General features: G+C 25.8%; 1 protein-coding gene across 1 annotated transcript; it reads right to left on the bottom strand.

Annotated features, from left to right (window-relative positions):
- Nucleotides 1-9809: 9809 nt before the first annotated feature.
- LOC145835698 (uncharacterized) lies at nucleotides 9810-11154 on the bottom strand. Its single transcript, XM_082943396.1, has 4 exons — nucleotides 10948-11154; nucleotides 10644-10701; nucleotides 10161-10285; nucleotides 9810-9974 (listed from the first exon to the last, which is right to left on the bottom strand). The coding sequence occupies exons 1-4, from the start codon at nucleotides 11152-11154 to the stop codon at nucleotides 9810-9812; spliced, it is 555 nt and encodes a 184-aa protein (XP_082799522.1).
- Nucleotides 11155-11483: the final 329 nt, after the last annotated feature.

Here is an 11483-nt window from a genome sequence, read left to right as displayed (position 1 = left end):
AATTATTTAAAAAAGCCCAAATGAACACCATAATTTTACAAGAAACTAGTCAAACGACTAATTTTTTCATTTGAACTTTGAGTTTTTATTTTCTTTTACTTTTTGTTAAAAAATTTTTTAGTTATATTTTTAAATTAAACTAAAATAAACGATGTAGGTATTAACTTCGTGGATTAAATCGACTTTTTTTAATTAGTTTACTCAAAAGTAGTATGAATAGTTTTATTCTTTTCATTTTAAAACGAACTTTAGGTACTGAAATAAAACAGAAAACTTTTTAAAACGAAAAATACTAAAATAATTTTATGTAAATAAGGTACTGGAATAAATAATAAAAACGTTGTATGTTATACTCGCTTAAGACTATTTTTAAGTGTAGGCTAAAACTTGTACTGTCTTAAAGGAATACGAAAGAGTTGCAAGGAGATTAAAGATTCTGATCTAAGTGCAGTAAGTGGAATATACGAGGTAAAAATCCAAAGTGTAAAAATTGAGCTTTTTTGCGACATGGAAACATCTCTTGGTGGCTAGACAGTAAGTAATAAAATCTTTAAATATTTTAATTACTTAACATACTTTACTACTAATATTATTACACAGCTAGTTAAACTAGTACAATACTTTTAACAAATAATTCATATAAGGTGTCTTGCTTAAAAAAAGAGTTTTTTTTTATTTAGTTACGTGGTTAATAACCAACGACTTACTATTATATAAAACTTTTCAAATTTTCCTTATGATCTATAAATTTCCCTAGTTCTTAAATTCAATTTTTAATAACTTTTATGTTAAAAATAAAATATAACTTTTACGTTGAAAAAAAACTGTAGCTAAACGATTATTTATTGAAACGAAATTTTTGTTCAATATTTTTTTATAATTTCATAAATACAGTATTATGTTCAAAAAATTATATGCAGATTTCATCTAAAGTATAGTTTAATCAATTTTTTATCTTTTCAATTTTCTTTATTTTTAAAGGTGCTCCAGAATCGAATAGATGGTTCTACTGATTTTGCACGAAACTAGACTTCTTATGAAGAAGGCTTTGGCCAGTTAGATAAAGAGTCTGATTGGGTTAGTTTGCTTAAAATTAGGTCAAAATAAAAACTAAACAGGCTATTAATAATTTAAAAATTGAAATTTCTTGATTTTATTGAACTTTAATTTTGTTTAAAAAACAATGTATAACTCAAATAAATATTAATGTTGATGAGATTCTCAGTTTAATAAACAAAAATTATAAATCTATAATACTATAATAGTTCTTTTTGAATACAGAACATTAAAAATTTTGTAATTCTTCTCCTTGGATGCAAATTATAAACTTTTATTTTTACTCTTTTTATAAAAAAAAATAATAGTATAAAAGAAAAATTCTATTAGCAATTTCGAATAAATTAGTTGCTCATACAACAAAAGCTTTAGCCTTGTCAAAAAATTCCAGCACAATGTTCTTAATTTCAGTTTTTTTATTTCTTTTTGTTTCTGATCTATGCTGTGAATGCGTTAAATATTAAATCAAAGAAAAATAATTAATATATTTAAACGCTTTAAATTTAAAAATCAATATCATGCAACGCACATAAATACCTTCGTTCGCATTATCTTTCACTATATTATTACATATTAATTTTCACAGGTCTAAAGAACATCCACAAATTAACAAGCGTTGGAACTGTTGACCTTCGTGTAGAGATGTCCTCATTTGATGGTAGAAACAAGTATGCTGAATACAAGTTAGTTTGTTAAATGTATAACTAATTAAAAAATAACAAGCATATTTAAACTTAGCCAGCAGTTTTGAACGCTTTTTGAAATATTAAGCAGTATTTTTAAAAAAATTGTTAATTATTTTTAACATCTCTATTTATATGTAATAACAAATTTCAGGGAATTCACTGTTTCTGATGCTGCAGACAACTATAGAATGTCTTTTAAGGAAAACTCGTACTTCGGCAGTGCAGGTTCATATTTTAATCTTATATAGTTATAAAAAGACAAAAAATGTATTTCGTGTATCAATTTAACGTATGTGTTTCATTTACTTATACTAGAAAAATACTTACAAGTTTGTCAGTTTAGAAATGCTTATTGAATGAAAAATCCTACCAGCTATAAAATTACACACGCTGTGTGCTGTTTAAAACTTTGTTATGGAAGGTCATAAATTATTAAATTAATTTTTTTTAATGTAATTCACATACAACTTTATAAATTAATTGTCCCTTCTTAAAAGTTAAAATTTAATACAAATGAAACAACCGCTTTTTTAACTCAAAATAGTTATAAAAATTATATTTGTGTAAACGTACAGTTTTAATAAAAAACTTAAGACATTTTTTCTAACCTGATATATCTTTAGCGGAAGTAAAAGTAATAAATGCTCTTAAACAAAGCGTAAAGAACTGATCAACACAAAAGAAAACCAGCTAAAAATAAAAATAAAACTAAAATGGCTAAACTGAATAATGAAAAAAGTCTGAAGCTTTTGAGTTTGCAAAACTTATACATGTATACATTATTTCGGTTTTTATAGTACTCGATAACCAAAAAAATTTTTCGTGAATCAGGTCCTAGGATCAAATATTTTGAGCGATTTTATTTTTCGTTCAATGAACAGTATGTATGAACCAAAAACAATTGTCTTGAAGGTTTATATAACAGGTGTTTGAGGAACAATGTAGGTCCTAGTAGAGATCTAATATTGCAACGTGTGACTCTTATTTTAGAGAATTTTAGTAAAATTATTTTTGTTTTACAGTAAACCAATTATAACAAAAATATAACTTCAATAAAAAGTATAAAGTTTCTAACAATAAAAAAAAGATTGGATTAAATTTGTATTAACAACCAATCAGTAAAAATACCTCATTTACAATGTTTCATATTATTTATAACCTTTTTTTATCAAATATAAACACTTTTACTGTTGAAATGCCTTAATACACTAAAAAATTTATCTAACAGGTAATGGAGCACTCGAGTACCACAGAAACATGCAATTTACCACCTATGACGTCGAAAATGACATGAGCGGTGGAAATTGTGCTGCCCACTACGCGAATGCAGGCAACTGGTAAAACGATTGTCTCGCACAAAACATGAACGGAATGTACGGAAGTGACGGCGGGATGTTTTGGATTGGTTTCGACTTCAACGACCTTTCATGGCCTTGCAAAAGATGAGGTGGATGGTTCGTTAAAGCGTTTCAAATATTTACTTTTGTAAGTATATTAGTTAAACTGTTAAACTAAAGTTTTAGTTTCTTTTAATCTCTAACTTTTTATAGCATTTATTAATTATTATTGAATATTTTTTTTTAATATACAAGTTTTCTTTTTATTTTTAAAGCACTTTTTAAAAAAATTTTCAAACTAATTCTTACAGATTGTTTAAATGTAGTTAATATAAACTCATGTACTCACATTTTTCTTACTTAATTAGTTATTTTAATGTTTGCTTATTTAGATTTTGTTTATCACTGCTTTTATTAAAAAAATTTAATAAACAGCTTATTGCATGGTAAATTTATTTTGCGTAAAGTATTAAAATAAAATTGATATTTCATTTAGTTTTTTTTTCTATATTGTATAATTTATAGATATACTTAAAAGACTTAAAAGTTATGTTAAAGTAAATTTAGTTCTACCATAAGAATATTATTATTAGTATTGTTATAAACAAATTACAAGTTTTACAGAGATATGTTTGAAATTTTATCTTTTATTTTAGAGATTCTTAAAAGTTTATTTAAAAAGTAACAAAAAACTCAGTTTTTGGAGTATGATAAAAAACTTCCTGCTTTTAATAACTGGTACTCAGTAGTAAAAAGTAAAAAAAATATATATTATTGAACTTGTTTAGCGTACTAACTTATACATATACACATTTTTATCTAACTTTGACGAAAGTTAACTTTGATTCTTCTTTGCAATGAGCTTAAATTAAACACTATTAATTTGGATAGTAAATTGTAAAACACTTGATCCAATGATGTTAGGATTACTAAAACATGCTTGTACTAAGCAAGTGTATAAAAACGGTTCATTTGAACTATTTTAGCCGACCCTTGTTATAAAACCATTTTTTAGTGTTACACAAAACATAAATTGGACAAATATTAGTTTTTATTGCAGACAAAACATAAAAAAACATATACTTAGTGTCAGTGAAATTCCTGATAATTTCTAATCATTCCACCAGTTGTGAGTAGGTTTGGTCGGCTTCTCCCGTTTCGGTTCTGATCCGGTTATGTAGTCACTCACAACTTTCATTCCGTCTATTTTGTTTTGATTTAAAATCTCAAGTGACGAAACTACCCTTTCAAAATCATCACCTCCTTTAATTTTTTGGGATTCCCCTAACTTAACCAAGCAATCCCTTAAAATAGTTTCCCCGTTTATCCCTCTGCGACGCGTAGACCTTAATATATATGCCGCTTGATCTCTGAATGATCCTGAAGACGTTTCATCTTTTTTCGCAGTAACGTTTTCCGGTATCTTATAAAAAACAAAGTTTTTAGAATCAAAGTAATGAAGAAGTTTATAGATTAAAGAATGAATAAATTTTTCTTCAACTCACATGTTAAAAGTATTATTTGCTAAGTCTTTATTTTTTATCCAGATTGAGAAACAATAGAAAACTCATTCAAAATAAGTTAATAAAACTAAGATAAAACAAATGTATATTACAGTAAACATACAAAACTATTCATGCATAAAAACACACCACGATTTTACTGAAGTCTTTTGCAGCACTTTTTCTTTTGGAGTATTTGCTTTTGTAGAGAAGATAGCCGAGCAAAATGGTCATTGATAAAATGGTAAAAGTCGAAACATGTGGTAAGTAGCTAGAGTCGATCAGTGCACCTTCAATTATATAGTTACGTATGAAATTAAATTAAAATCTGAAGAACTAATTTGAAATTTTAGTTAAAGTAAATGTTAAGACACTAATATAAAAAAGTTGTACTTTGTTGGGTCAGTTTGTTTAGTTGTATGAAATAATAATAAGACCGTTTTTTTAATTAACTAGAGTTTACACTCTAAGACTCGATCACAATTTACGATTTAAACTCAGAAAACAGTTTTTTAAAACTTAATTTGTAATAAAGAATTTCCAAAACACGTATGGTACTAACTAAAACACTACTTAAAACTTTACAAATGTTCAGACGCTTTCATTTAGTTTTTATGTTAAATGTTGGCAATAAGAGTAACTTTAGTTTTTTATAATGTTAAAGTTTTTTTCAACTTATTGTTTCTTTAGCAAAATACGAAAAAAAGCTATTTAGAAATTAGCTAACCTTTCATGTAAACACTCTCCATTTTGACAAGATTTACCTGTGGTGTTAAGCAAAAAAATATTATAGATTAGAAACATTAAAGAATTTTTATAAATTGTAAAAAATTTTACATGTTAATTAATCTTTATTGTCAACTAAAGGTTGGTCAATAACAAAGTTATTTTGTATTACATTTTCATTTCTGTAAAAAGCTTAAGACACCCAATTTCTAACTAAACTCATTATCTGAAAAACAATGCTTACCAAAACGGACAGAAAATGCAAAATTCCGATAGAAACTACAAAATTAAATGCAGCACTCTTTACTTTTGGGATAATAAGTTTAAACAAATTTTTAACAAGCTTCCAACTTTTTTTCATTGTTGTCTTTATTGTTACCAAAACTGTCATTACCAGGTTATTGATTAGTGAATTCAACCTGAAAAGTTTATTAATTTTATTTGTAAAATTTGTTTTAGAATTTTAACTAAGAGTTTAAAGTATGAAAAATTTGAGTAAAAATGTAATTCTAACAAAAATGATGTTTATCAGTTAATAATTTTATAAATAAACTCTTACACTAATGCGACAATTTGAAGGATAAACAGCTTTACAGCTATCTCAATCAATTCTGAGTCCAAATTTCCATTTGAGTCGAAACTTTTGATAAACTGACTCAATTTCAGTACGACCACTTTAAAAACCAAAGTTAGGAGCGATTGCTTTGGTTTTGGCTTTTCCTTTTTACCAAATATGTTCACGAGATCTTTTACAGATCGATAGTAAAACGGTTTCTTTACTTCGATAACTTCTTCATTTAATTGAGATTCCAAATATGCTCTCAAAGTTTCATAGCTTTTTTGAACGGGTCTTTTCACTGGTTCGGGTTGAGTTACTTTCGGTTGAGTCTTGTACCAAGAATTCCAACTCGGAATACTCAACACAGCAAATAATAAAATATATCTCTGATTCATGCTCTGCATCTGAAATTAATGTTTTTAAGTTTTTTGTAAGCTAAATTTTTTAAAGCGTAAAAAGTTTCAACGTCATAATAACTTGTGTATTAAAAATTTACAATTTTTTGATTAAATTCTGGTAAATAATCTAAAAATACATATTCCTCCCATTTTCAAAGTTTTTGCAAATTAGTACATATTGTGATATTTATTAAAAAAACTCAGTTTAATGTAGTCCAGAGCCGGAAGTATTCTATAAAGTACTAGCCGACATTAATTAAAAAGGTATTTTGAGTGCAATCTTAAAAGGAAAAACTCCTACGTGAGCAATTTTATGTTTTAAAGATTTTGCTCTAAATTAAAAATAAATACATGCAAAAACGGAATTGGAAAGAAATAGACATAAGACACATAGCAGTTTGCTTTTTTTTTAGATCAATTTTTTAATCATGATAAAAAAAATTTTGCGGAAAATATTGAGCTTGCTTTTACTTTGTTAACTGTGTATATAAAGCACGTCAAGTCTAATAAAAAATGGTAATATTACAAGAATTTAACAACACAAATAACAATTTGTTAACAATGTTCAAATTTTTTTTTCCTTCTTATGTAATATACAAAACAACCGACTAATTAGAAACCTCTACTTGTGTTCTGTTGTATTTATATATTAACTAATAAAAACTCAGCTGTTATAAACTAATTTTTTGTACAAAATTAAATTAACAACAGATTATTTTAAATCTTAAGAAAAAATAAGAAGTGTTTATTTTTATTTTCAGAGTTGTTTTGCAATCAGTTTAAACAAAAAAATTCATTAGACGCTAGTTTTAGCTAGCCTGTTAAAAAAATATATGTCTTTTTTATTGTAAAACATGCTGTTTTAGTTTAGTTTTGAAACTTAACAAAAGAGTTACATGAAAAAGTAAAATAAATATGCGGTTTTAGTTTACCTATATATAGTTAGATATGTGTGTTTTTTAATCATTGTGTTTACCATCTTGTCTTTGTAAGTTTTTTTATATTGAAAAAAAAAGTTAATGATAAAAAACGCGTGTATAACTACGGTTGCACATAGTACACCAATTGTTTATTTCTAGACTCGACAGCTTACTACTACGAAATATTAACAACGATTTAATACTTCTGCTACACGACTATATTCTTTCATATAGTAGTAACTTTGCTCATGCTAGTGTTTGTAACTTAGTTTTACTAAAATCTTTAAAAAGTTGGAAAGTTGTAGCATCTATTTATTAAGACTTTTACAGAAAACAAATTTTAAAACGACAGATCTTTTGGTCATTCTTACCAATTTTCAATAAGCGAAAAACTTTTTTTTCGAAGTACAAACTTCAAAAATAAACTAACATTTTTTTTAATGTTTAACAGAAAACTTAGTTTACCGAGATTTTTCAAAGTGTTATAAATCCTGCTTAAGATTTCTACACTGTCATTTTTACTTAAGTTGTTTAATTTGAAAGTAGACTAAAAATCCACGAAAACAACAAAGCTTAAAGTTCTGAATAAAGGTTATAATTAGTATTTTAAAATATTTTTTTAGTTCATAGTTTGACTAGTCATGATATTAAAAAATAACCAGATTATGGGCAATATATGCAAACGGTGGAAAAAGTCCTATTTGCTAAAAACATATGGTACAATTTTACTTTTGTCAAACATAAGGTTTTTAGAATTAGAAAAGAAAAATACTATTGTCACTCTAATAAAAAACGACTAACCATACAATGATAGTTTATAGGAATTATTTAATCTTTAACTATTTCAAAAATCAATTTTTTCAGCAGAAAGATATTAGTTATTTTATTCACTAATTATTAATTATTATCTTATTGATTTTTTATCTCAAAGACTTAGTTTCACTCATAATTAGTTTTTGGTTTTTTAATTTCATAAGTTTCTACATTTTTTTCAATAAATATTTTGAGTGAAATACGTTAAAGATCATAAAACTTAATATAAAAGTTTTATTTTTCGAATTATCATTTTAAACACATTAGTAATTTTTATGTTAGATTTTTTTCTAAAGGTGTGCTTAGATTTATTTAATGAAATCATGAAGTAGTTTTGGTATTAAATAATTTATTTTATAAAGCATTTGCATAATGTTTAAATTAAAACTATGTATTAGGAGACAACAACCACAGAAAAAATGTATCTTCAAACGGGAACTTCTTAATTCCCACCCGATCAAATCCGAAAATTGCTTACCGACCGAGGGTGAATGTTAGGAGTAACAGTAAAAGTAAATAAAAACTGCATAAATAAAGAATAAAATGATAACAAAAACAAATAAATAAAATTTTAAAAAGTAAATGTGCGGGTGGGAATCGATAACAAGTTGTAATTGTTAGTATATCCTTCGAACATGGACATGACGACTCAAGTCATAAAAATCAAGTTTCGACAACTCCAGGTCTTTTTTTTTTAAGGTTATTTCAAAAAACTTACCATCGTTGTTACACTAGTTAGACCTTCTAATAAATTTTTAATTTGTGTTTTAATTCAAAACAATTTTTTTACTCATCTAAAATCTAAAATAATAATAATTTCTAAAATTAACTATTTGTTATAATTATTGACCTTGTCTCCGAATAAATACTTTTTAAACTCTCTTGGACATCATAATCGACTAGTAAGACGTTTTGATAATTTGTTCATAAACTTTAATTGTTTTTAGAGCTAAGCCACTTTCCTTTTTTATTAGAAACACAATAATTTTTATTTTTGAAACAAAAATGATCAGATCATGCAATATTTAGAGGTACAAACTTTTTTTCAGTTGTTATTGTTGTCATTGTCTCTTGAATCATTTTTTAAGCTTAAAACTTGTTTAATTTTGCTTAATTTTTAGCAGTCAAACATTTTCTAGCTTTTTATTTAACGTTTTGGCACTAATGTAGGAAATTAAAATTAAGAATTTAAAGAACTTAAACTCATAGAATATTGTAGTGCTTAAGTAGTAAAAGATGTATTTATGTCTAAATTAATGCGATGTATCTTATAAATTAATTTTCTTAAGTAGCAAAACCATAATGGCTTTAGGAACTTAATTTGGGCAGCAAACACAACTTTTCTTAAAAATATAAAATGTATAGTTTGTTATAACAATTATGTTAAATACCTGTGATACTTAAAATCATTGAAGATAGTAACTTTAGGTATTTTTAGGTAAGTTTTTATTTTTTTATCAAACGTTGTGCAACTCTGAACTAAGTGCCTAGAATCGCCCTGATACTAGTCCATTTTCAATCAACATTAAATTGTTAAAAAACAAAAAATTTAATTAAAATAAATACAAGATTATAGTATTTAACTAAGCAGTTAAATTTAAAACATACAATAAAGGTATTAAAAACTTTAAGAGATTTAATTAGATAGGTTATGCTTTTTAAACAAAAATTTTTTAAGACAAAAACAAAAACAAAGCATTTAAGGACACAACTTGTATTTGAAGCAAAATTGTTAAAAAATCCTAATGAGTGTATATCAACAAACAGGTCATTAATAAAATTAAAATGTTCTACGAGTTTATAGTTTTAAGTCTACTTCTTCTTTTTCTTCAAAGTAGAAGAAAGCCATTCGAGTCCTCCTAACAGACCGAAGCCATCTGTAGCACAGGATTCTTGAATATACCAACTTCTGTAGGTGATTTTGTTTAGGCCGAGCTTCTCAGACAAGGTTGGCACATTTACCGCATTAGGAAGATCCTGTTGTTTAAAAAAAACTCTTTGTAACACTTTCTGTATGCATAAAATTTTAATTGCAACTATTTTATTGTAGTATTTAGTCTAAGGTGGTAGTAAAACGCTATCAATCGGTCTTACTAGGATAAAATTCAAATTTTAAGAGTTTCTCACATAACAATTATCATTTCAAAAAAGAAGGTTTTAAACCTGTTTGTTGGCAAATACAAGCAGTACAGCGTCTTCAAGTACATTTTCATTAAGTAATCTGTTGAGCTCCACACTTGATTCGTTGATGCGCTGAGTATCATTCGAATCGACAACGTAAATGATTCCTAGTTTTTTGTGTTAAAATTTTTGTATACATAATATTTTTTTGTGTTAAAATTATAATGTAGAAACGCATTTAAAGGGTGTTAGAAACTCTTATCTCTACTAACAGCTATAACTTTTAAATATTAGATTGCTTTTAAACTTTTTTTTTCAAAAACTCTTAGTTTTAAATATTTGTTCTTCACTGCTAGAGAATAAACAAAACGATTAATTTCAAAACTAGCATTAAGAAAGTATAAATAAAACTAGAATTTCTAAACACTAAACGAAATCAAAAATTGAAAACGTTGTTTAGTATCATAAAATCGCAGTATCAAACAAAAAGTTATTCAAATGAATATTATAAATGAAAACCTTTACCTCCAACATCTTCAGCATAAAAGTTCCATAAAGGACGTAACTTTACTTGACCACCAATCTGAATTTTTTTAAATTCATAAACATTATATTTTATTTCAATAACATAAGATCTTTAATAAACCTCGTTTAACTTGTTTTATTTTTTTTGTTAATTCTTTTTTTTTTAACATGTTTATGCAGGACCTTAGTTTAGTCTGTTATCTTTTATTTAATGTTACTGTTCTCTACAAATTACGTAACTACATATAAATATAGTAAAGTTGTATGACTAAAGTGAGTGTACAAAATAAAATGCTCTACTCACGTCCCAAACATTAAAGCAGATATTTTTATATTTTACAGTTTTCGCGTTGAATCCGACGGTGGGAATTGTTTCCACGACTTTTCCCAGGTTTAATTTGTTCAGAACAGTTGTTTTACCGGCATTGTCGAGACCTACCATCAGAATTTTCATTTCTTTTCTTTTTTTATCAAACAACAAATCAAGTTGCTTGCTAAACGAACGCCCCATAAAAGAATTTTGAAGTTTACTAAATAACCTGTTTGTTAGTATTGAAAAGTTTTAGATAGTGTTGTGTTATTTCTTAATTAATTTATTTATCTCTAAAGTAGTTATTTTTAAGTATTTTTATCAAAAATGTTTTACTGATAATTTAAATTTTGCAGTTTTTTTTTAACTCACTTTTATTTGTCAGTTAAACTATGTGTGGAGACCTTAATTTTTTTGTAGCTTTATTAGATAAAAAACTAATGCATTTTTTATTGGCAAGGGATAGTATTAAACAGAAAAATCTGCAAAACTAACAATAAATATGCCATCTTTAAGATATTTTTAAATAT

The sequence above is a fragment of the Thalia democratica genome, chromosome 5 (assembly GCF_965202585.1).
Source record: "Thalia democratica chromosome 5, ktThaDemo2.hap1.1, whole genome shotgun sequence".
In the NCBI taxonomy this organism is placed as follows: Eukaryota; Metazoa; Chordata; class Thaliacea; order Salpida; family Salpidae; genus Thalia; species Thalia democratica.
Note: the sequence above shows the minus strand (reverse complement) of the source record. Positions and strands in the feature narration are given on the sequence as shown.